The sequence below is a fragment of the Petaurus breviceps genome, unplaced genomic scaffold, assembly GCF_028583685.1.
Source record: "Petaurus breviceps papuanus isolate PSGF00001 unplaced genomic scaffold, PetGlider_PUasm1.0 208, whole genome shotgun sequence".
Taxonomy (NCBI): Eukaryota; Metazoa; Chordata; class Mammalia; order Diprotodontia; family Petauridae; genus Petaurus; species Petaurus breviceps.
The window spans coordinates 111,106-137,041 of NW_027185852.1; the positions used below are offsets into that span (position 1 = coordinate 111,106).

The window sequence follows — 25,936 nt, forward strand, 5'->3', positions numbered from 1 at the left end:
TGTCTTCCTCTGGACATTCTATAGCTCCTCAACGTCCCTCCGAAGCTGGATTTCCCAGAACCAAACAGCAGCACTATACATGTGGTTGGACTGTGCATGAAAGAGGCTGTATAGGAAGCCCTCCTTATTTCAAAGCTGTGCTTCTCTTGCAGTCTGCAAAAGAAAACAAAGAAAAATCCCCACTATCTTTTTTCCCAAACATTATGTTTCCCATGTGTCCCCATCTTGTACTCAGGAAGGTGACTTTTTTTTAATGAACTTGAGTGTAAGGCTTTAAATGATTAATGACACTGTCTTGATGTCAACTCAATGCTCTAGGCTTTTGAAACCTTTTTTTTAATCATGCCTCTGTCATCCACAGTGTTATGGCTCCTGCCCTCCTTTGTGTCAGACACAGAGGTGGAAGGCAGGATGTGCCTACCATCCTAGTTCTGTCAGTGTCCAAATAGTCCAAATTGTTTGCTTTTTCAATAACTGGCCTTGATATAACAAGTTAAAGATGGGTAGAACATCTGCACAGGAAGTGCTTGTTCACTGAATATGGCTCTCCTTTGATCCTTACAACATCCCCGGGGGGTGGACGACTCTTAGTGTCCCCACTGCGTAGAGGAGGAAACTCAATCTGGGAAAGGTTAGGTGATGTGTCCAGGCCATGCAGGCATGTGGTCTCAAAGCATGGCTCAATCCTAGGTCTTGCTGGCCTGGAGTCACCTGAAGTTTTGCCACATTCTTGGTATTTATTATCTGAATTTTTCCTCCAACAACTCTGTGGGATCAGCACCCCAGGCATGTTCCTGAGGACAAATCCAGGGCTGAAGCCAAAAGTTTAGAATTACCCAGGGCCACTCAGCTAGAGAGTTTCTAATGGAAGGATTTAAACCCACGTTTTCCTCAACTCCCAAGTCCAGCTCTGTGTCTCATGCCATTTGTCAGTTGAGCATGGGCAGTCTTTGAAGAAGGCACCAGTTGTTTTCAGGACCTGTTAAGAAATCTGGGAAGGAAAATCATTACAAAACCAACTAGAATGCAGCCTATTTAGAGCTTTAGAAACCCAAACCAACACCTTAAAGGATACCCTGAAGCAGGATCATAGGAACCAGACTGAAGCACAGTCTCTGTGCCCACTCTGTGTGCCCAGTTCCCTTAAGCAGATGGGCAATAGCGGGTCTATGTGTGGAGTCTATGAAATTGGGAGGTAGCTGAGCTGTCCACAGTCCTGATTCGAGGCTTTGAGTGCAAGGACACTGATAGACCCTTCCTCTCTGGCAGTGAGACCTTGTTCAAGTCTCTTCATTCTCTTGACCTGAGGTCCCCCCTCTCTGTAAAATGGGGAGTTTCCCCACCCTGTCTCTAATCTCCCTTATTCCAGCTCTAAGAGTCTGTGCTCCTTGTGAAAAGGTAATGCAGAGTCATTATTTTCCTGAGGGCCATATCCTTTTGCTTTCCGAGGAACCCAATGCACTTATCACATAGCATTATATCCATTCAAAAGAATCTCTGTGAGGTAGAGGGGGAGAAAATGTTGTTCGTTCCACTTTAGAGCCCCAGGTTGAGGGTAAGTGATATGAGCCTAATGGGCTCTCCTGTTCTGTTATCGGTTATGAGATGATGACTTTCCTGATGTCTAGACATCCTGCTCCCACTGGGAATGCATAAGCTAGGACATAGGGAGAGGGACATGATTTCAGGATCAGAGAGGGGGAGCTAGAAGTGACATGGAGGCCATTTAGTAAGAGGCAGAAGGGACCTTAGTGTCATCGCAGCCCACCTAAGAAAGCTGAGGCCTCCAAGTCATGTGGGGGCAGCTCCATGGCCAGCCTTTTCCCACTGAGCCACCCTGCTTTCCAGTTAGCTCATAGAATGATAAGATCTGAGCTTGAGAGCCGGGAGGGACCTTCAGGATAAATGAGGCTGCCCCATCATCTTTGAGGTGAGGCTTCTGAGGCTCAGAGACTTGGCCTCTGCCACATGGAGAGTCAGCCGGCACCACGGTCATCACTTAGCCAAATCCAGTTCTGAGTTCACCATGCTGTGCCATGTTGCCTCTCAGAGAAAGTGTGGGTCTCACAGACTACTTTTCAGGGTAAAGCTATGATTTTAATCCTTTTTGGATTGTTATTTCATTGTTTCCCCCATTCCTTGTTTCCTACTAGATGTGATGCAGTTTCCCTACAGGTAGGCATCATCCGGTAGGTTGAGGATGAGGATGAAGGAAGGCTTCTTGGAGAGAGCACCAGGCCCCAGGCATGCCCCGAGCTCCTGGCCTTCTGGCCATCCCTGCACACAGCGTCTTGGGTTGGTGCGTGAGCCTCAGGTCTAGGCTTAGAGCATAGTTACCGGGCTGTCAGGGGGTTCTATTTACACAACTCAGTACGAGGGAGTGTTGTCAAGGCCACCGGAGCAGTCACCTTCTTGGCACAGAATCATTGCCCATCCCTTCCTTTGTGCCCGAGAGCTCCGGCTCCTTCCTGCACTTATCCATTGTGTTACTTTCCAAGGGACGCATGCAACACAGGAGCACAGAACAGAAAAAAGCAGCGGGTAAGTGGACATCCTCCAGGTAACCGGACTCCTTGGGTCTCTGTGACCGTCAGGTCCAGGCCCACGGGGGCCTTGCTCTATTGTTCACACCCTGAGCTCCATGGTGATGGGATGAGAGCCACCTAAGGAACACCACGGCCCAAGCTGAGGTGCTCCCAAGCCTCTGTGTTACCATGGAGATGGTCTCAGAGAGGAGGAAGCTGATTCCCTGAGGCCTCAGCTCTCACAGCTCCCGCTGCCCTGCCTCTGGGATTGTGTACAAGCCTTACATTGCTTTGAAATTCTGCTTCTGGGAAACGTGATATGTAGGCAGTGGTAGATGTGCGGTGTTTTCCCACTCCAAAAAAATATGCTTTAAGACGCACATTTTAGTTGGAATCTCTGACTCAGCAGCGGGGTGCGTGATGGTTAGGGAGCTGGACTTGTCATGGCTTATGAGAGCTTGCATCCTGCCTTAGACATTGACTAATTGTGTGGCCTTTGGGGGAGTCACTTAGCATCTTCCAACCCTAGTTCCTTATCAGTAAAGTGAAAGGCTTGGAATGACTGGTCCCTCAGGTCCCATTCACATCAACACCTGGGTGCCTATAAGCCAGTGTTATTTTTTAGAATTCTCTGTTCTTTTGTAAGGTTATTTTGATGAGTAAGAAGTTATTAACTTATATGTTTCTGGTACTGAGATTTGAAAATTCATTTTAATACACATTTTATTTTTCTAATTAACAAAAACTTAATTTCCTTTTCTTATCTCTAGACACTGCCATTTAGAAAATAAACAGAAAGAAAAACACATACCTTGTCACATTTATACATAGTCAAGCAAAACAAATTTCTCACTGGCCATGTCTTCTTCTTGCTTCAGTTTAAATCTGCTAATAAATTTTTTTTAAAGTTTTTTTTTTTTTAAGTTGCCTTCCTAATATGTCATAAGGGAAAGTGGCTGAACAAAGAAGCAAGTGTTGGGGGGCCCTCATGTTGGGTCTCAGTGTCACAGTGGACTTTCTGTTCCTCTCCCAAGGTGCATCATTTCAATGGGACTTGATAAAAAGCCATTTCCCCCTCCAAAAAGAGAGAAAGGGATGATGGAAGTCAATGAGGGCCCTGTCAAAGAGGAAGAGTTAACGAAACCGAGTGAAAATTTAAGTGCAGTGGAGAACGTGGGGCCGACGCCAGCAGCCTGTCCAACTCCAGAAGATGAGAAGAATGTTGAAGACTGTGTTGAGGAAGGGGTGGGAAGAGATGAGGAGACGGGACCAGATCCTGCTGAAAATAACCAGGAAGCCTCATTTAAAGATGGTAAGGTGCCATGGGGCCCCTCATATTTTTGCAAGTCCAAACTTCTCTATCTTTGACACTTACAGGGGGCGTTAGCCCTTTGTGGGGGTAGGGAGGCCAGGTGGAGCAGAGGACAGAATGCATTCCAGGACAGCAGACCCACCCTGTGAAGGCCCGTGCAGACTTGGGAGGCAGGAAGCGTCTTTTGTGAAGACCAGCAGGAAGGCCTGTTTGGGGGCCTGTGTATAATGAGGCTGAAAGAGGAGAGATTAGGGCAAGTGGTGAATAAGTCACTGAGGTAGCATCTGCCTATCTCTCTCTCTCCCTTCTCTCTCACCCCCTCTCTTCTCTTTCTCTGTCTCTGTCTCTCCCCCTCCCTCTGTTCCTCCCTCTCTCTCCCCCTGCCCCTTGAAAGGCAGTTGGGTAAGTGACTTGCCCAGGGTAACATGGGTAGTAAGTATCAAGTGTCTAAAGCTGTATTTGAACTCAGGTCCTCCCAAATCCAGGGTCAGTGCTCTATCCACAGCATAATTTAGCTGCCCTGGATCTCTTTCTGTCAACTCTGATATTTTTCTCCTGATGCTGCTTTACAGGGTTGTCTGAATTAGTGTGGCTTTCCTAATGTGTTGAGATTTACTGCCTTTTTTTGGTTTTGATAATTAAGTTCTTTGCATTGCAGGAAATGCGTAGCTCCCAATTCATCCAGTGGGGTCAGTCCCCACCCTTGTAAAAGGCCCAGAGTGACACTCCCCTAATATCCAAACCAAGGCTGGCACTTCCTTCTCTCATTTTCATTTTTATAGATAATTGTTTATTTGCTTAATTGGTTCCACACGAGAGCCCTTTGCTTTCTTTCCTTGGCATGTTGTCATTTCAACATTTAAAAAATGTGGGTGGAAAGAAGCAGGCGGACAATTAAATCTGAAAGGTGAAAAATTACGGCCACCAGAGACAGCTTGAGTTTATCTGATGTGACAATTTCCTTTCCTGCCATGGATTTGTTGCCTCTCTGAGGAGAATGTAGCAAATTAGTGGCCGTAATAGGAATATTTTACTTTCTGAGAAGGTCCAGCTTTGAAATAGAATTATTTCATTTGTTAGAGGGCTGGGTAATGGGTACGATTTTCATTCCGAATGAGATATGCTTCCTAATTCCTTTTTTTCTTTTTGGTGTCCACTTATTTCCCAAAGAATAGATAATATTGGCCACATTCCTCCCTAGTGCCTTTAGACCTGATTAATTGAATTTTTCCACTTCTCTATTCATTAATTTGATATCCAAATATTTTGCTCATCTTTCATACAAAGTACTCTGTTGCTCAGCTTCCAAATTAACTCTTATTATTATGAGTCTGTTCATTTCGTTTTTAATTTCTCTCTCATTTATTTTTTCCCTATCATTGCCTTCCTTTGTCCACTTTATTCATTGTAATGGCCTGTGTCCATTTCAAAATGACCCTCCGTCTGCTTTCGGTCTTGGCGTTGGGCTTTCTTGTTTCGCTGCTGGCGGCTGTGTATTAGCTTGCGATCACCCATCATTTGTTGTTAGCGCCACACAGTTTCTCCTGTGTCCACTAATTGTGTGAAAAAGAAGGGGATAAAGGCAAAGAGAAGCAGGGACTAATGAAGTCAAAACCCTCATTAAATTGAAATAGGGTCAGTGCGAGGGATTCTATTTCCAGCCTCTAAGCGAAGGCTTTCTTTCCTCAGACTATGATGAAGATTTTGAAGTTGATGACGAGAAATCAAATGAGAAAGTTAATGAAGACGGACAGACCGATGATCAAATGAATGGAAGGTCAAAGTCACCCTCAGATGATGAAAAAGATAATTTAGACCATGAAAAGGAGAGTGAAACTTCATTCCAGGAAATACGAGAAACCTCCAATTATATGAAATACGAGATTGATGGGTGCTCGGATGATGACCCGGAGGACGCCAAACAAGGTTAGCTTCTTTTAAATGCGGGATGTAACGGCTTAATTCTTAACATAGAGATGGAATTTTCCCATTTTTCATACTTTTGACCAAAAGTAAAATGGGCTCTTTACAGGTTCCTAGCAGCTACTTTATGTAAATTGGACCCATGATAACTCATGTCCATTGATGGATTAGGTAGACGACGTGTGGCTAGTTTCTGGGCGGAGCCTTACCTAGAAACTGAGGGGATGAATTCAGTGAGGAGGAACAATCCCTCTGTGACTTCTATCTTCTATGTCGGGTGCTTCTACACTGAAGAAGTTTATCACAGGAGGATGATGGCATGAGTGAACACGACCAGTGATTTACAGGCAGCCCAGCACAGCTGGGAGACCTTAGCATCATGAGCTGTGGGCTCCAGCCCCAGCGTGGTGCCAATTCAGGAAAATCACAGTCTCAGTTCACTCATCTGTTTAATGGAACTCATGTTTGTCCAGCTTATACCTCTCCCTCCCCAGAATTGTGGGAGCAATCATAGCATAAACAATAAAAGTTGGACAAATGTAAATCTTAGGCTTAGCAAGGTCTTTGCACGTCTTCCCCGTGGAACTCAGAATTGTGTTTCTAGACTTGTCACCTGAAGCCCCTCCACACATGCGGTGCATGTTCCACACCATCCAACCAGCTGGTCTTCCTGAGATTCCTCATGGGGAGACTTAGATGTTATCTAGTTGCTGGTGTCCCAATATTAGGGCCCCTAATAGAAAACCCTTGTGACCTGGTGACCCGGCCTCTGGGTACTGGCAAGTTCAGGGGGCTCACTGTGTTCTGAGGACCTCTTAGATAGCTGTGATGGTTGCCAAGCCTCCTTCCACCTTACCATACCCCGCATTGCTCGGTCCACGTTCTTGTACACTGTGGAGCAAGGCAGAAGGAATGTTCTAGAACATTATGGAGCCTCAGCATTGGAGGGACCCCATCCCAACTGGGCCAACCCATAGCTTTGTAAAGCCCTCCTCTACGACATGTCTGACAACCCATCAGACCCTTTTTCTCAATGACCTTTGGTGAGGGACAATCCATGACCTTCCCATGCAGCCGCCTCTACTCCTAGCAAGTAATTCCCCTCTGAAATCAAATTCAAGGTTCTTTGCTGCTTGTATCCATCACACAAAACAGAACCCTTGTCTTCCTCAAAGTCCATCAGAGACTGATCGCGGCTCTCATTCTCTCCCCTATTGCTTTGATCACTGCTGTATGACATGGTCTTGATACCCTTTATCAAACCCTCCTCTGTGTGCTCTCCAGCTCATTTGTCTGTTTCCTAAAAACTAAACAGCAAAAAACACTTTCTACTGAAAATGAAGGGAGCAGGGTTGGGGATGGATGGAGAGGACAATATTGCCTGCATATAGCCACTAAACAAGGAAGCCACAGACAGTAGCAAATGCAGGAATAATGGGAGGAAACTTTCAGAAATCCATAGGAGACAAAATCCAAGAAAGGAACCAGCCACAAATGCATGACCCTAAATAATGCACATTCTCTCTGCCTTTCTCTCTGTGTCTGTCTCTCTCTCCCTCTCTTTCTTTCTGTCTCTCTCTTTGTCTCTCTCCCCCTGTCTCATCTCTGGTTCTCTATCTCTCTGTCTCCCCTATCTCCTCTTATCCCTGTTTCTGCGTGTCCCTCTTTGTTTCTCTCTGTCTCTCTCTCCAAGGAATCATGGTAAAGAGATTTTGAGCGAAGAACATATACACAGAGATAGAAATGATGTTGGCATCCAAGAACACTAGTTACCACCTGGCCAGGAAGAGGGAATAGATAAGTGATGCAGGCAAGATATCCCAAACTTGGCCTGGATGCATAATGTGGTAGTGATAATGGACAGAAATTACCCAGGCTTCGGCTGGAGAACACGTTTCTCTTGAGAAGAGAAGCTGAAAAATTCCTGACTTGTTTTTATGATAATTTCATTCTTCAAAGGGTGGAGGAACAAATGAGAGAAATTTCTTTTCTGCACTTCATTTTCCCTGACAAGGAGGGCCTGGTTTCTGGGATGGGAGACATTAGCACTGAGGGTGGAGAGTGATTCCTCTCTTTGGAAGTTTGTGACAAAGAAAACATAAAGCCAAGGGTGGGCCAGCATGCACTCTAGATTTTAGTACAAGAGACATTCTGGGGTTCAGAAAAGCTCTAGGTGGCATTCCACAGCCTAAAATTCTATAAGGAAATCCAACCCAGGAGGGATGGGAAGCTCTTTTTAATGGAAATGTAAAGACACAAAGCCAATTCTGGCGGGGAGTGGTCTAAAAGGAGTGCTGTGGGTGTCTAGGGAACATATCAGCATAGATTTCACAAGGCAGACTGACAATGGCAAGAAGGGGAGACTAAAGTGCGTCCAGAGCTCCACAGCTCAGAAAGCAAACAAACCGTCTTGAGACTGTTTACACAAAGATAACTTTCTCTATATTGGGGGACAGATCTATCACCAAAGGGCGAGTGCTGCTGCTTTGAGGCACATGGGTGTGGAGAAGGCAGAGCTTCCCCATGCTTTGCCTCTGTTTTCCCCACTAAGGAGGCTTATCATACCAGAAAGGAGAGATTAGGATTGTCTTGGAGGGAGTGGATCCCCAACATTTGTAAGGGGCTGACCAGAGATCTAGAATGGAGATGTGTTCTGGAGTAGAGAGAGTGGGCAGATGTGACGGCTTGCACTATCACTTGGTCCATATGCAGGGCCCCATTGCTGGAAGGCTGTAGAGAATGGGCTGTGGGGGGCGAGAGTGGGGCCCCGATCTGGAGAAGGACCAGTGATCAGGCAGGTGCTGTAGCCACATGGCATCACTGGGACAATCGGGAAGAAGAAGATGGGCCTTTTGTACTTCCTCAAGGAGCTGATTTCTAGTAAATTGCAGAACAGTTTTCCAAGAACAGGGCAGTCTGTTGTCTTTGTCCCATTTGTTTCTGATCCCAGTTTTATCTAATCTGTATCATCTTTTCAAGCTTTGTAGACTAGTGGAACACTTTGGCGCATGCTCATCCAGCTGCAAAATATGGTTTAGACAACAGGACATCATCTGCTACTTTTTTCCCCTCTTCAGACTATTTAAGTCATTTTTGGGACATTTAGGCCAAACTCTTGAGTTTGGAAGAGGCCCAGTGTTCTCACAGATGGGTAAACCGAGAGGACCTCCCTGCACTCGCTAGGAGCCCATTTCCATTTGGGTATCACATGGTGTCTCCTCCACGGCGCAGCACTCCCTTTCTGTCGGTGATTATTCCTTTGCCTGTCTTAGGGTTCATTTGATACCAGTCACCAAAGGGTGGTTAAACTAAAATATCTCTGTCTTACATAGGACCAAAGGACCATGATTTATAGAGCTGGACAGGACTTGAGAGTTCATTTAGTCCATCCAGAGTCAGGAAGGCCTGAGTTCCAGTCCAGCCTCAGATGTGCACTAGCTGTGTGCCCCTGGGTACGACACTTCATCTCTGTCTGCCTCAGCTCCATCATTGGTGAATGGGGATAATGATGGCATCTGTGCTGCAGGATTGTCTTGAGGACAAAATGAGGTGATATTTATAGAGGAGATGCACTCACCTTACAATGCTATAGAAATGCAGTTCTTCTTAATAATGAATGCAAGCGACCCTGTTAGAGGAGAGAGAAGGCAATGCTTTTCCCCAGGCTTCTCTAAAACCTTTTTTTTATAGTCAGCAAATACTAACTGCTGCCAGATTTAAAAAAAAAATCCTTTACATACCTTAGAGTGAACACTGTGACTGTAAACACGTGTGTGGGCGTTTTGGAAATCCTGCCTGTTCCCTCCTTGTGCCCTCATCATCATATGGAGGGGGGTTCTTGTAAAGATTTAGGTGAGATAAAAGCTTAGGTGTGTGTGTGTCAATAACAAGGGATGTGGTCATTTTTTTCCGTAGGTAGTTGTTAGTCAGTCATTCTAAGGGTTTGGTATCCTCCTCTTCTCTTAAATATCAAAAATTTCCCCTCCCTCCCCAGCATGAACTTGGCATGTATTTGCTTTATCTGGTGTATATGTTTTCCCCATCTTTGTTTGCTTTATTACTATTTCTACTCCCTCTTAAAGAACACTGGGGACAGAACCCAAATGCTGACTCTGCTGTCCCTGATGGAGAAAGCAGATTGTTATAGATGTTTTGACCAACATTTTCCATCTATGGATCTTTTTACCTCATCAAAGCCAAATTCTTCAAGAGAGCGATGCCTGATACACAAGTATATTCTAGTGGGTTTTAGAATTTTGTTCACATGCCTCATCGAAATGAAGTCGCTGTGCTGCCCATTTACATAATTAGTAAAATCTGATCAAAGTGACCTGGTGAAGGTTTCAGTTTGGGTTGGATTGACCAAATCACTCACTGACCATTACAGATGTAAGCACAACACACAAAATGTAATGATCGAATCCCTAATCGAATCTAATCGCATTTTCCCCATAGGTTTGATTTCTGTCTCTTTCTAGATGACTGCCAGATTTCTACATCTGGTCTTTGCCTCTCTCCTTAGCCTGCAGCACCACATGCCTATAGTTCCCACTGAAAGTCGTGCAGACTTTTCAAAATCTAGATGACCAACAGAAGATCCTTACCATCAGGTCTTCAGATTCTTCAAACTTCCCTTTTTACTGTTGCCCAGGTTTCTAAGCTCACTGTCAACCTTGGCTCTTCCCCGTCCCTCCCATCCTCCTCCCTTCCATAGCCTAGGAGCCATCATTCTATATATCCATCCCTTGTCATCTCCTCTCACTCTTATGGTTGATCTTGCAACTTTAGACTGTCATCCCCTCTTAGGAAGTCTGTTGCTTCTAACTGGTTTTTCTGTTTCAAGTCTTTCCCCTTTCCAACCCATCCTTCACTTTTTCCCAGGTGATATTTCTAAAGCAGGTCTAATTATGTCTTCTCCCTCATCCCCCAGGGATCTCATGGCCTCCAGGACCGAATGCCCCTTGTCTTTGGTACTCAAAGCCCTTCAGGGTCTGGCTCCAGTCTACCTTTCTAGGCTTACTACTTCCTCCCATTCTCTAGATATTCTAGGTTGTAGCACAATTGGCCACTGTATAGACTCAGCTCAGATAGCCCATGCACCAGAAATCCTGGTCCCCTAAGCTGTCAATGTCTTCTTCTCTGAGGTTACCTTCCATCACTCTGTGCTTATTCTGTTATCTACTTACTTATTTATAATTGCCTTCTCCATTAGAATTTGATCTCTTGGAGGGCAGGGACTCTCTCTTTGCCTTTCTTCATCTCTCCAGAGCTTAGCCCGGCACCTGGCATGTAGTAAGCACTTAATGCTTGTTGACCCGACTTCTCGTACGTGATGTTCAACCACCCATCTCTGTGCCTTTCCTCATACCCTCAATGTCCTCCCTCCTCAGCTTCCTAGAATTGCTAACTCTCACCAAGGATTGCCTCAGGTTCCACTCCTACATGGGGCTTGTCTTGATCCCCATCCCCAGCCAGTCACTAGTGTTCCAAGCCCAAATGGATTCCTATGCATATATCACGTATCTGTACATGTACATGTGAGTCTTCCTTTATTAAAATTTCAGTCAGTCAAGTATTTGGGAGGGCCAATTGTGGATTGTTTTCATATCATCATAATGTGAAGCACAGGAGGTGTTTAATAAATACTATTTAATTAATTATAATCTCACTAATGAAGGAAACCATAATTTTATGGAATTCCAGATGACAAGCAATACAGAAATTCAATTTGCACCTGTTTTTATTTAAATTTGAATACACACATATATGCATACACACAGATATGTGTATATATTACATATTACATTAAATATTTTATTATTATATTATATATGTACATATCTATCATCTATCTACTTATCTATCCATCTATCTATTAATCCATCTATCTATCTATCTGTGTCTGTCTATCTATCTATCTATTTATCATGTTCCTAATATCCTTGGAATTCATTTTAAGTTAGAGATTGAAGTACTGAGACGATGTCAGGAAAACTTGACTTTTGTGGGTCCAAGAAACTCTCAATTTTCCTCATTAGAATTCCTGCTCAATCTATTAGTGATACAAATTCAACCTCACCTGGGTTTGCAATAATCACAGTGAGGCTTATTAGAAGGTACCTAAGACCCATCTATGACTGAGAATTTGGTTTGTAGGCACAACTGCTTTTTGTCAGCTTTTGTTTATTTAAGGAGTGCAGTATATTTTAAAATGTTATCAACTCTTGGGGCGGCCAGGTGGCTCAGCGAGTAAGAGCACGGGCTCCAGTGATAGGATGATTTGGATCAAATCCCGGCTCAGATACTCAGCACCACAACTGGAAATAACTGGCCGTGTAACCTTCAGCAAGTTACTTAACCCCGATTGCTTAAAAAAAAATGTTATCAAGTCTTGAAATTAATTTCTACTCTCAAAATGCTTTATTGATAGTTAAAAACAAACAATTGTTTGTTTTCCCAATGGCTCCTCTCCACTTCATAAAATGCTGTCCTTTGTTTTCAAGGACTCGCTCCATTCGGCTGGGCTCTCTGAGGCTCTGCCAATGGTGGTACAGTGCTGTCAAGCCCTTACCCATGATAGGCTGGAAAAACTGCTGCATCTTTCAAGGACCCACCTACAGAAGTTCTGTGAGGTTTACAACGTGGTCAACCAAAGGATGATTAATTTAATTTTATCTTTTTTTTTTAGAGTTTTTCTCAAATATCATCTTCTAAGTCATAAAGATTTTCAGTCTTCATCAGGGAAGGGAATTCTTGCACTGATGTAAACACCTAAATACCTAAAGTATTGAAGAAATAGTGATAAATATTGGAGTTGTAAAGGCTTTGCAGGACACATGAGAAATTATTTCTACTTGTATAAATATAACATTTCACAAAGAGTTTCCATGTACATTTTCTCATTTGATTTCTCCTGCCCGCCAACACTCCCCCCCGCCCCCCGCAACAGCCATGAAACAGGCCAGGTTTATGCAAACCCATTTTATAGAAAGAAACCGGTTCAGAGACATGAAGGTGCTCAAGGTAGCATAAGAGGCATTTAAGGTATATAAGAGCTCACGTCCTTCCCCATGGAGTCCTTCTTCCACTGTGTCTTGCTCTCTTTCCCAATCATTGGAAAGACTGCAGAGGCTTCAGCCTCCACCTCTCTATGCCTCGGTGCTAGCACAGGTGGGAATCATTAGTAGCATGAGAGAAGGGAAGGTGCACCTGTGGGGGAGCATAGCCCACAGGCCACATTATCCCATGGGTGTGCAAATTCAGTTGACAGTGATCAAGCCATGCCTTATTTTTGTATTTTGATCTCAGTCTCTGACTTTGGCTTAGTGACCCTTCTCCACATACCCCATCCAGAATCCAGCTCTAGGAATCCTTTTTTCTGACTCCCCAAATCAAATAACAGAACTGGAAAGTTGGAAAGGGTCTCCTAGAACGAAAACCCATCATCCCCTGCCTGACAAGTCATCAAGCCCCTGTTGGAAGGCTTCAACCATTCCTCTGGATGGCCCAGCACACTGCTGCTGAGCTATATAGTTGGAAAGCCCCATAAGGTAGCAGGTAGAGACCTGGCCTCTAGGAAGACCTGAGTTCCCACCACACTTTTCCCATATGTTGGCTGCATGACCTGGGGCAAGCCATTGACTCTCAGGGTCAGTGCTCTTCTCTACATGACTGGAAATGTTCTGCTTTGCATTAGTAGAGGAATCAGAGGCCCACAAAATGAAATCACAGTGCTACTCCCTTCTTGCCCTTGCCCCAAATTAAGGAAGTTTCCTCTGATATTAATTCTAAATTTTCCTCTTCTCCCCATTCTCTCTGGATATATGACAAAAATTCTTACGTTCTCTGGGATCATCTTCATGTTGAATATCCCTACATCACAGAAAAAACTCAATTTGAGAGTTGGAAGCTGCCTCCCTGGCCATCTGTCCAACTCCTCTCCAACAGCTTCTGTCATCTGCCCTACCAGTCGCTGCCCAGTTTCATCTTGAAGGCAGCCCATTAGACTTTGAGAAACTAGGTTTCTCTTTGTAGGGTCCGTGATTGCATCACCCTTGTGACTTCTGTATCACACTGCTGACTTGTAATGAGTTTGTAGCTCAGTGATACCCTCTCCAACTTCTTAAAGAAAAGCTGCTAATTAACCATGCCTCCTTCATGCTCTACGTGTAAAGCTGATTTTTGAACCTATTTCTAAGACTTCACATCTATCTACATTGAATTTTGTCTCATTAGGTTTCCTCTGGGGCTTTGGCATATCAGAATCTTTTGAGGTCCTGTGCTTTTTGCTGGGCCTCTCAGCTTTCTTTCACCTGCAGATTGGACGACGATGCCATCTCCCATCATTATCCAATTTTTTGGAAAACAATGTGAAAACATCACAAAGCTAAGTCCTGGTCCCTGGGATGGTCCGCTGATGGCACCTGCCGTGTTCATGTTGAGTCATTAATGACTCCTTTCGAGTCTAGCTATTCAATCCTGAATCCAACTAATCTAGTTCACATTTTCCCATCTGTACCCCAAGAATTAAGATCCATCAAAGCGTTGCTAGGTAAGCTAAATTTACATTCCCCAAGGCACATGCCACTATGTATGCTAGTGACCCCTCTTCCCTTCCCGGTCCCTTTGAGCGCTTGTGCCCTTTGTTATTCCTATTCTGCCACTAATCTCCAGTCCCCCCAATACCCTCCCTTGACCTGTGCATCCCCTTTAGCTATCCTCTCTTACACCTCCTTTCTGTGGCCAAACATCTACAATCGCTACTTCCTGTCTTCTAACTCCTCTCCTATGTCTTGCTTCTGTCAGTGTCTGACCAAACCTGCTCCCTCCAAAGTTCCTAATCATCTCTTAATTGCCAAATCCAATGGCCCTTTCTTAATATTCACCCTCTAGACACTCCTGCAGCTCTAAAAGCCAAACAAAGGATTTTCTCTGTGATCCTGGAGGTAATAGGGAGCCACTGCAGTTTCTTGAGTATGGTCAGAGCTGCACTTTAGGAAGATCATTTAATAGCTGAGTGTGAAGTGAGGGGAGAGCGGAAGCAGAAAGCACACACAGGATATCAGCACGAGGATATCTGCTAAGCACCCTTTTTTTCCCTTGATATTTGCTTCAGGTTTTCATCCCGTTGCCCTCTCCTGGCTCTCCACCTCACTGACCGCTCCTTCAATCTCCTTGCCGGATCTTCAGCTTACCATGGCTGTCACACGGGTTGTCCTGGGCTCTCTCCACCATTTCTCTTTCCCTTGTGGTCTCCTGAGCTCCCATGGTTTCCATTCTCTGTGCTGATGATTCTCAGATCTACTTGCCCAGCCCTGATCTCTCTCCTGACCCCTCCTCACATTTCCAGCTGCCTATTAGACATTTTGAACTAGATGCATCTTAAGCACCATAAGCTTCATCATATCTGAAATGGAAGCTGTCAGATATTTCCCCAGCCCTCCCTTACTTCCAGCTTTCCTATTGCCATGGAGACTGCCTTCTGGTCATTCAGCTTCCCTTCCAGGTGCCATCGACTCCTTGCTCTCTCACCTCCCCATCCAGGCCCTAGTTAGGGCTGGGTGTTATGACCTATGAGTTCTTCTATGTGCCCCCTTCCCTCCTCTGATGCTTCCCTTGTCACCTCCCACCTGGGCCCTTGTACTGATATCCTGTGTGTGCTTTCTGCTTCCGCTCTCCCCTCACTTCACACTCAGCTATTAAATGATCTTCCTAAAGTGCAGCTCTGACCATACTCAAGAAACTGCAGTGGCTCCCTATTACCTCCAGGATCACAGAGAAAATCCTTTGTTTGGCTTTTAGAGCCCTTCATAACCTGGCCTCTTCCTCCCTTTTCAGGCTTTTGCTTCCATACTCCCCTCCATACACTTTACGGTTCAGTGGCTCTGGTTCCCTGTCGTTCCTTCACACCACACTCCATCTCCCAAACCCGAGTGTTTTCACTGGCTTCCCACTTTGCCTGGAAGGTGCACCCTTCTCACTGCCTCCTAGCTTCCTGGGCTTCTTTCACGGCTCAGCTGAAGTCCTACCTTCTGTGCAAAGGCTTCCCAGCCTTCCTTTAATCTTCCTGCCTTCTGTCGGAGTCTGCCCCCAGCTTACCCCAGCTACGTGTTATTTGTACATAGATGTTTGCATGTTGTCTCCCTTCTCAGACTGGAAGCTCCTTGTGTCCCAAGTTCTCATAAGTGACAGTGCACATACTATGTGTTAAATACTTGTTGGCTCACTGGCATGTTGATTAATCTTTTGGGAGTGTGGTGCCAATATGACTCCTTTTTCTAAATATTTGCTGCATCTAAAAAATTCTGTTTTAGATTTTTCAGTGACCTGAAGTCATGTTCACTGGTTTAGAGTTTTCAGGCTAATTTTTCTTGAAATCCAGGACAAACTTGCTGTTTTATGGGATCTCTCATGTGTCCCATGATCCTTCAAGCACCATGCATAGTGACTGAGCAGTCACATTTGCCAGGACTTTCAGCACCTAACAATTCGTCCACCAGATTAAGTGATCTGAACCCATCAAGGACAGCTCAGGGCTCTTCTGTTTACCTGCACTTACCTTGGACATCAGCTCTTTTGGTTCTTCCATTTTTATTGCAAAGGTCATTCTTTGCAGAGAAAACAGAAGGGAAGCAATTTAACTGCCTTTCCCTCCCTTTTGTCAGTTATTAATGTCCCATCCACCCCAAGCAGAGGTCTTGCTCTGATCCTCTCTTTTCTTCCATTTTAACTATGACAAAACCCAACCCCAAGTTGTCTTTAGCTTCCTTTTGCAACCTCAGCTCATTCTGACACTAGCATTCCTGGCATTTTTTTATAACTGTGCTATACTTTCATATCCATCGTTTTTTACCTGCTCCTTCTTCCATCTTCTTTACTTCACCTCTGCTTTGTGCCTTCCTTGGATTCCATCAAGACCCCTTCCATCCTCGCCCATCCAACCCCTTCAACTCAGTAGTACCCTCCCTCTGAGGCGACCTCCCACTTGCGTGGTATATCTCTTATGTGCACATCTTGCTTTGAATGTTGTCTTCCTTGTTAGACTGTGAGTTGTTGGAAAGCCAGGACTGTGTGTTGCCTTCTTTGTACCCTCAGCATTTAGCACAGTAATCACTCAATATAAGCTTGTCCAGATTGACTGTTGATGGATTACAATTCTTTTGAAATCTAAGCTGATTGGTGACTTTCCTGAGCATCCTCAGTGTTCTGTTTAGACTCCTCCCTTTTTGCCTCCTCATTGGGATTTCTTCTCATTGTATCCTTAACATTTCATTCTGGAGCACTGCCCATGTCTCCTTGATTGACTTCTCCTATAGAAGTTTGGACCAGGGGAACTTGATTATGCTTCTTCTGAAAACTTGGAGATCTATTTTCCCCAAATCTAGGGTGTTTGTTAAACTGTGTCTGGGTTTCTTTGTATCCTCTATTGCAAATACTAGGATGGAGTGGTGACTTTCCACCCAGAAGCCAGTTCTGCCCTGTTGGGGCGAAACATGGAAATGGAAAGATGGAAGATCCCTCAGTGATCCAAGCCATGTAAGAATGGAATCCATACTCTACCATACCTGGCAAGTGACTGTACTTTCTCTTCTTGAAGACCTCCAAGTACGGTAGACTTTACATGCTCCATGGAGCTCATTCCACTTGAAGACAGCTCTCATTCCTAGGAAGGTTTTCTTGACGTCAAGCTTAAATCTGCCTTCTTATAACTTCCATCTATTTTCTTGGGCAGGAGACGTCTAATTCTTCCTGTCCATAATAGCCCTGAAATATTTGAAGACAACTCTCCCGCCTCACCTCACCCCCTCCCACCGGAAACCTAAGGCTTCTCTTCTCCACATTAAATATGATGAATTCCATCAACTGATCTTGTTATGATGTGGACCCAAGACCCTTCAGCATCTTTGAATCCCTCCTCTGAAAATGCTCTTCAATTAATCAGTTTCCTACTAAGTCCTGTACAATCCTGACTGTGGCCTCACAATATTTAAATTGTTTTCTTTTTGATTGCTTATAATATTTTTACCTTAACCTGATAATTCTGGATTTGGGCTACAATATTCCTTGGAGTTTTCATTTTGGGATCTCTTTCAGGAGGTGATTGGTGGATTCTGTCAATGGCTATTTTCCCCTCTGGTTTTAGCATATCAGGGCAGTTTTCCTAGATAATTTCTTGAAAGATGATATCCAGGCTCTTTTTTTTGATGATGGCCATCAGGTAGTCCAATAATTCTTAAATTATTTCTTCTGGATCTTTTTTTTTCCCAGCTCATTTGTGTTTCCAATAAGGTATTTTACATTTTCTTCTATTTTTTCATTCTTTTGGCTTTATTTGATTGATTCTTGATGTCCCATAGACTCATTAGCTTCTACTTGTCCAATTCTAAATTCTAAGGAATTATTTTATTCAGTTAGCTTGTCTATCTTTTGTACCTTTTCCATTTGGCCCGTTCTACTTTTTAAAGAGTTGTTTTCTTTGTGGATTTTGGTACTTCCTTTTCCAAGCTGTTGACTGTCACTTGCATACTGCTCATTTATTTCCCCAATTCTTCTTCCACCTCTCTTCTTTAACTTTTAAAACCCTCCTTGAGCTCTTCCAAGGAGGCTTTTTGGGCTTGAGACCAGTTCGTACTCTCCTCTGAGGTTTTGGATGTGACTAGAGTGGGGATGCTGTCCTCTCCTGAGTTTATGTTTTGGTCTTCCCTGTCCCATAGAAGCTCACTATGGTTGAGGTTCTCTTTTGCTTTTTGCCCTATTTTGTGGCTTTTAATATTGGGCTCTGCTCCTGGGGTGCAGGGGCCACTGTCCCAAGCTTCTCTCTCCCAGAGCTGTTGTGATGATCAAATGAGGTGATATTTGTGAAAAAAGAAAAATGGTGCTTAGCACAGTGCCTGACGCATAGAAGGTACTGTACACGTGCTTACTCCCCTGTCTCTTCATTGAATCAGAGCCTGAGTTGGACTTGTTCTCGCCTTCCCATTTTAGAATTGTATATAGCTTTTTGAAGTCGGGGGTTTGACTAGTGGCGACTCTTGTGGGTTTCTGTCTCTCTTGGACTTGTGGGCATCTCCACTATTGTTCTTTCCTTATTGTTACTCCCTATAATATCCAGCTTATTGAATGCACACAGTCTTCTCCCTCCCCCGCCATTTTTATTAGAACTCCCCATTTGTTCCTAGGACACCAAGCAAGTACATTCCTACCATCCTTTGTTAGGTGCACTCCATCACTGGCCAGGAACCTGTCATCAGATCCCATTCTCAGATACTACCTTCTCAGCCAGATGAGAATTTCCCTAATGATGTTTTTTCTGCTTTTGAATCCCTTGCCTTCAAAGGTCAGTCAGCAGTGAGGAAAACACAATCTGTGCCCCTGTGGTCTTCAGGTGTTTTCCCCCAAGACTGCATAATATTTTGTCATACTTTCTGTGTTCCATTCGGCAGCCACATTCGTGCCTAGCCCTCCTCTGTTCTGGTAAGTCTTGGAAGGCTCTCTGATATGCCTGGGTGATGTGACCTCGGAAGACAGTAAACTCTCTCTTGATGCTATTAAGTCAACAGATAGATGCAGCAGCTTTCAGGGGCTGAAATATCCCCAAAGTTCATCACTGTGACCCTTCATGGATGGTCTCTTATAGAACAGAAACAACCTCTGTCTCCTCTCTGTCACTGCTTAAACAGCAAGCACAGGCTTCACCCTAACAGTGTCTGCCTCCTCGTTGCCAGTGTTTCACTGTCCCTTCTCCTTCGCTGGCACTTTGTGTAACACCTTCTGCCTTCTTGGTGATGGACATCTTCCTGCCTCCACCTTCCATCCTTCCCCCCTAGTGAAGCCTTGCTTCTGTTTCCCTTCAGAACACCTCATTGTACTTTAGAACTTGGAATGCACAGAGGCACTTCAAGAAGGTAAAAGGTTACCTTTTCCTTCAAGAGGGGTCAGCCTACACGTGGGATACAAATAATAATCACTCAGCTATGGTATAAATAGAAATCTTACCAATTACTTGATGTGAGTCACTGAAAAATTGCCCCTGCTCCCCATACTGATTAGGATTTTCAGCTTTGATCCAACACTACTAAATTGCATAAAAGTTGCATAATGGATAGTGAATTGGACTTGAAGTTGAGAATTCAGTTCTCTCAAATGAGCTTTTTTAAAGGCCCTGCTCCATGCCAGACACCAGGACACTGAACAAAAATGAAACAATCTTTACTCTCAAGCAGCTTACACACTAGTTGGGGAGGGGGAAGAGAATAGCTCGTAAAGGTGAGTGCAAGATAAGCATTTGTTTAATTGATGTTTGATTGAACACCTTCTGGGAGCTGGTGCCTACAGCCACCTTCCAAAGGAGCCTTTTCCATTTTGTGTGGCCTCCAATTAGGACAAAGATTTTCCTGGTGAGGTAGCAGATGGTACATGGATAGAGTGCAGGACCCCTGGATGAACCTGCCTAGATGTGACAACAGCTCTCATAGCCCTGCCCCCAGCCTTCCCTTCTCAAGGCTGGAATCATGTACCCTCAGCTGGTCCTCTTATGACTTGGACCAAGGCCTTTTTTTTTTTTTTTACCAACTTGGGGCCATTCTATTGATGCCCTTTTCACTTACCAATGTCCTCTTCCTTTTTTAATTTTTTTTAAAGCAATTGAGGTTAAGTAACTTGCTCAAGGTTACATGGACAGTTATTTCTGGGTGTGGTGCTAAGTATCAGAGCCCGGATTTGATCCCCAGGTCATCCCGACACTGGAGCCGGTGCTCTTACTCTCTGAGCCACCTGGCCACCCCCCAATGTCCTCTTCCTAACATGGTAGATCTGTAAAAATCATCCATTAGATATGGTCTTACCAGGGCAGAGACCAGCCTATGGGTAGCATACATAGGCCAATGTCCAGTCTGTAGGCTTTCCAGAGAGTACACATAATCTCTATATTCCTGAAACCTCTGCCTGTCACTGGAACTTAAGGTGATGTGAGCTTTTTTGGCTGCTATAACATGATATTGACTTGCATGTGTCCCACTAAAATCCTTGGATCTTTTTCAGAAAACAAACAAACAAACAAAAACCCCAGTGCCTAGCTATTCCTCCCTCATCTTGTACCTGCGAAGCTGATTTTTCAAACACAGGTTTAACTAGCTGTACACCACTCTAGCACCAACTTTTGAAAATGATCCCTAGAAAAATGAAACTAGACAGTGTCGTAGAAAGGGTTGTATTCAATTAAGGCCTTTTTCAAGCACAACAGAATTACGAGGAATGAGTCTAACATCTAATGGCTGGTCAGTGGGATAGGGAGCACCTTCAGTTATCTCAAACACATAACGGAAGAGAAGCCATGTGCTGTAATGGATGGATTACTGGCCATGAAGTCAAGGCACATGTGGACGAGTCATTTCTCAGAGATACAAGAAACACCTTAAGACCTTAAAGATGAGCTGACTATCTGTATCTGTGGAAGGAGTTTTCACACCAGGAGTTCCCCCACACCAGAGAAATCACAGGACTCTCCTCCCAACCAAACAAAATAATACAGACAAATGGACCACACACACTCCAGATAACTGTGGAGGTTGATTGAGATCATGTACATGAAGTTCTTTGCCAGTCTTGCAGCGCTGTGGAGATGCCTCTGGCATTGTCTGGAGACACTGTGAGAAGCAAGCATGGGGCAGTGGAAGAGTCTCAGACACGAGTCACAGGCTCTGAGTTTCAATATCTTACTCTGTCCCTTCCTCCCCAGTAACACCTTGGGTAAGTCCCATAACTTTCCCTGGGTTTTGGTTTCCTCTCCTGTTAAATGAAGATGTTTGAGATGGTCATAAAGTCCCTTCTGTCTCTGTAGCTACAGTCCCTTCTCTTCTGCTGTGCCCCATCCTGAAGCAAGACACAGCCCTGAACCCCGCCCCCAAGGTCCTAGCTTAGGGTTGATTTGGTGCCAGCATCTGCAGGGTACCTCTCTCCCTGATGGAGAGACATGGCCCAGACAGCCCCTCTCTGCTGCTCATATATGCACCTTCTGCAGAGGGATGATGATTTTCTCGCAGGGGACACAAAGCAGGCTGGTTGTGTTGTGATGTGGAAGACCAAAGTCTGCCAGGATTTTTGATGTCCCGGGGTCTGCCACAGCACATGTGGCTATGTTCAGACCTGTGGCGTGTACCTTGCCTGAGGATCCTGCAGGATTTCTAGACGGCAGCGAGGGGGCATAGTGAGAAAAGTGCTGAGTCTGGAGTCAGGAAAACCTGAGTTCAAATCTGGCCTCAGACACTTACTAGCTGTGTGGCCCTGGGAAAGTCATTTCCCCCTGTTTGCCTCAGTTCCTCATCTGTGAAGTGAGTTGGAGAAGGAAATGGAGCACCCTCCAGTCTCTCTGCCCAGAAAGCCCTGAATGGGGTCACGGAGAGTCAGACATGATGGAGACGACTGAGTGACAAGAGAGCTCTGCCAGGAGCCGGCTCCTTCTGCTGCCTCCCTGGCCATTTGTGGCTCCCGGCTTCAGGGTGCATCCAGCTTATCCTAGGCTTGTGGCCATGGCTCTGTCAGGAAAATGGCTCTTCCCACTCACTCCTTTGGATGCCACACCAAGGCTTGTTTCCTGGTGATGATAATGATAGTCCGCAATTTTGTGGTGCTTTAAGGCTTACAAAGCACTTTACATATATTAGTCTATGGTGCTATTATTGACCCTTTTTTTACAGATGAGGAAACTGAGGCAAAAAGATAATGTGTCTTTTCCAGGGTCACACTACCCTGAAGGGTTAAAGGCAGATTTGAACTCAGGTCTTTCTTCTTCCAAGTACAGCTCTCTATGTGCTGTAATCACCTTTCTACTTCTTAAAGCCAAACTGACCTTTCCTTTGGTCCTTACCAATGCCCCCCAACCCTATCCATGTGTCTTTGCACCGGCTGTCTCCCATGCCTGGAACATACTTTCTCCTTCCATCCACCTCGCAGAGTTAATCTCTTTCTTTCTTTTTTATTTTTTTGCTTTTTTTTTTGGAGGGGGGAAGGTAGGGCAATTGGGGTTAAGTGACTTGCCCAAGATCACATGGCTAGTTTTTGTGTTAAGTGTCTGAGTCCAGATTTGAGCTCGGGTCCTCCTGACTCCAGGGCAAGTACTCCATTCACTGTACCACCTAGCCACCTGCCTCTCTTTCTTTAAGGAGCTGCTCAGGCACCAGATTTGGCATGAAGCCTTTCCTGGTCTTCCCCACCCCCATTCCAGCTGGCTTGAGTTGAACTACTTTGTAGGTATTGGAATTTGATAACTTTCTGGTGTGTGCTCTTTATTCCCACTTGTTGCATCCTCCAGCAGAATGTCAGCTCGTTACAAGTAGGGTTCTGTCATCCTTTGTATTGGTGTCCCCAGCCCACAGCAGTGACTGGTCTGTGGCGGACATCTCATAAAAGCTTGCTGATCCATTGAGTTCCCTTGAAGGGATCTCCTGGTGATGGGTCTGCCGCACAGCAAGGACTGGGAGGACCCCCCACTGTGCACCGACTACACAGGATGAACTACTCTACTGTCTGGGCCTTAAACCAGTGATCAGTTTTCTGTTTGTCTGGACTTGCAACCACTTATGAACCATGTAATTGTACTGTAACTGAATTTGTATCACTGAATATATATATATATAATATACATATTGAATATATAAATATACGTGTATTATACTCTTTCTATATACATATACACTGAATATATATACTGAATTTATATCTTATTCAGAAGACTGCCATGAGAGATTGCTTCATGAGTGCCTTCCACAATAGGAAATAGCATGGTGGGATGGCAAGAACTCTACTTTCAATCCTGACTCTGCTGCTAAACTAAATCTGCTTGTCCTCAGGCAAAGGAAGGTCCTGTTGATTGAGGTTTGGTGACGGGAGGGTCTGTTTCCTCACTTGTAAAATGAAGGGCTTAGAGTAGATGATTTCTATGATCTTTCCCACCTCTAAACTCAAGCATTCTGTAAACACTTATGAAGTGCTTACTGTATGCCAGAAATGGGCTCTGTGCACCGTCCAGCATGACCCAGCAGGCTCATGAGGACCAGCATCTCCCTTCCTGCTGTGACCTGATCAGGACTCGAGTTCTCACAACTCTGCTCTAGTCATCCATTCTAGAATGTTCTCCAGAAACTGGCATCAGGCTCGCCAGCTGATAGTTTGAAGAAGATTAATAGTTGGCATTTCTGTAACACAATACATTGGTCAAAATACCTTACAGGCATTCTGTTCTTTATCCTTACAATCACCTTCTGGAGAGGTAGCCCAGAAATCACTTACCCAATTTTACATATGAAGAATCTGAGCTTTAGAAAGGTTCATTGACTTGCCCAGAGTCACACATTCACTAAATTTTGAGATGCAAGCCCGGTGCTCTTTCCATGATCCCCAACAGCTGCCTCCATTCCTTTCCCTTTTAAAAAAAGGTCCATCCCTTTGCTCATCTCTAGTTCATTTATCCATGATTCTTCAAAGATCCCCTATCCCAAGTCCTTTCTGAGCCTTAAGAACTCACCAGGTGACTGGGATATATCGATGGCTAGTGAGTTAATAATCCCTTCACATTTTAGTGATTATCAGGGGTTTCGGTTTCTTCATGATCATTTTTGTTTTATTATCCCCCATAGGAAGATCATTATCCTTGGAAGGAAAATAAAAAAAAATAGAAGCTAAGCCATGGTGTTGAGCACTTCTTCCATTTCTTAGTCATTTCTTGCCATCCCATATTTCCTGTGTGGTGGTTCTGTCTCTTCTGTTTATCATCTTTCCCCTCACACATTTAGCCTTGGCTCATCCTAGGATTTCCTTTTCTCACCCCATTCTTTCAGGCCTGTACCACTCTTCAAGTGGCTGTCAGGTCCCTCCCCAAGTTTCCATCTCCTGCACATCCATTTTAACTCTGTGGTCATCCGTGAGCTCCCTGTGTAGCCACATCCATCTCCTTAGAGATGCTTCTTTTTCTTTCTTGTTAAGCTCGCGTGTGATTGCATTGCCAGTATTTCAATGTTGACAGGCTCCCATTCCTTCCAAGATGACTTTCCTTTGAGAATTTAAGGCCATTCAATCCAACCTCTATTTTTGTTGAACTCTTTGAAATTGAGTGATCTGATATCAACAAAGCAAGTAGGTAGAATAAACTCAGTAAACTTGAAAGCCAGATTTGTGGTTTACCCGCGATGTGAATAAACCACCCACTGATATCTGCCAGTTCTCTATACATCTTTTGTACCCATTATACCAGGCAGATTTTCTATTTAAAGCACCAATCATTTATATTTCTTTCACTTGCATGCTTCATAAAAGGGCTGTTTTCTCAGAGTACATGTGAACATTACGTTGATGTTTATATTCCTCTGTGACATGGGGAAAGGGAAAGCCTTTGATGAAAGAGAGGTGGCAGCTGCAAGAAAGACTTGATTATTTTCTTGAAAACAGAAAAGCCTTCAGAATCAGAAAACAGATTGGGGGTGGGGAGAATGGGGAGGTGAAAAAAGAAAGGAAAGGTTTGTATGCTAGAATCAGTGCTTTGATCAAAAGGTGTCTTAATTTTGTGTTTTTTCAATGAATGATTAGTTTGCTGATTTCATAAATAATCAGGATGGTTTGGGGGAAACACAGCAGTCAGGGGGTTATTTTTGCTTGGACTAATCAGCTTACCTTCTTGTGATCATATTCAGATCTTCTAAGACAAAGTTATTTTCTTTGATCAAACCAAAAAAGGATGTAGACAATGCTTGTTTGTTCTTGAGAATGAGTGCATCAGCAGGGATGCTCAGAGTCATGAAGTAACTGATGATGTCAGGAATCACCGCTTAAAGAGATGCTGACATTGCAAACCCATCACGTGTGGGTTCTGGGCACAGCAGAGTCATTTGTCCATGACTGTCTTCTGCCATGTGCAGGCTTGGGAGCCTGGCCAAATCACAGGGCCATTCAGTGCCTCCAGCTCTGGAATCTTCGTGGATCTGAATCAGGGGCGCTTCCTTTGCTGGTGAAATCAGAGAATCAGAGACCTAGACAGACAATCCGCAGGGAGGCAGACTGGCAGAGGGACAGATAATCTTTTCCTTCCTTCCTTCCTTCCTTCCTTCCTTCCTTCCTTCCTTCCTTCCTTCCTTCCTTCCTTCCTTCCTTCCTTCCTTCCTTCCTTCCTTCCCTCCCTCCCTCCCTC

General features: G+C 44.5%; 1 protein-coding gene across 1 annotated transcript in view; it reads left to right on the forward strand.

The window, feature by feature from the left end:
• LOC138165234 (glutamate-rich protein 3-like) overlaps window positions 1–25,936 on the forward strand; it is a 132,694-nt gene that overhangs the window by 70,367 nt on the left and 36,391 nt on the right. The window contains exons 10-11 of the mRNA XM_069093352.1: window positions 3,560–3,837; window positions 5,527–5,763. Coding sequence (XP_068949453.1) covers window positions 3,560–3,837; window positions 5,527–5,763 — 515 coding nt within the window. The remainder of the gene's footprint in view (window positions 1–3,559; window positions 3,838–5,526; window positions 5,764–25,936) is intronic.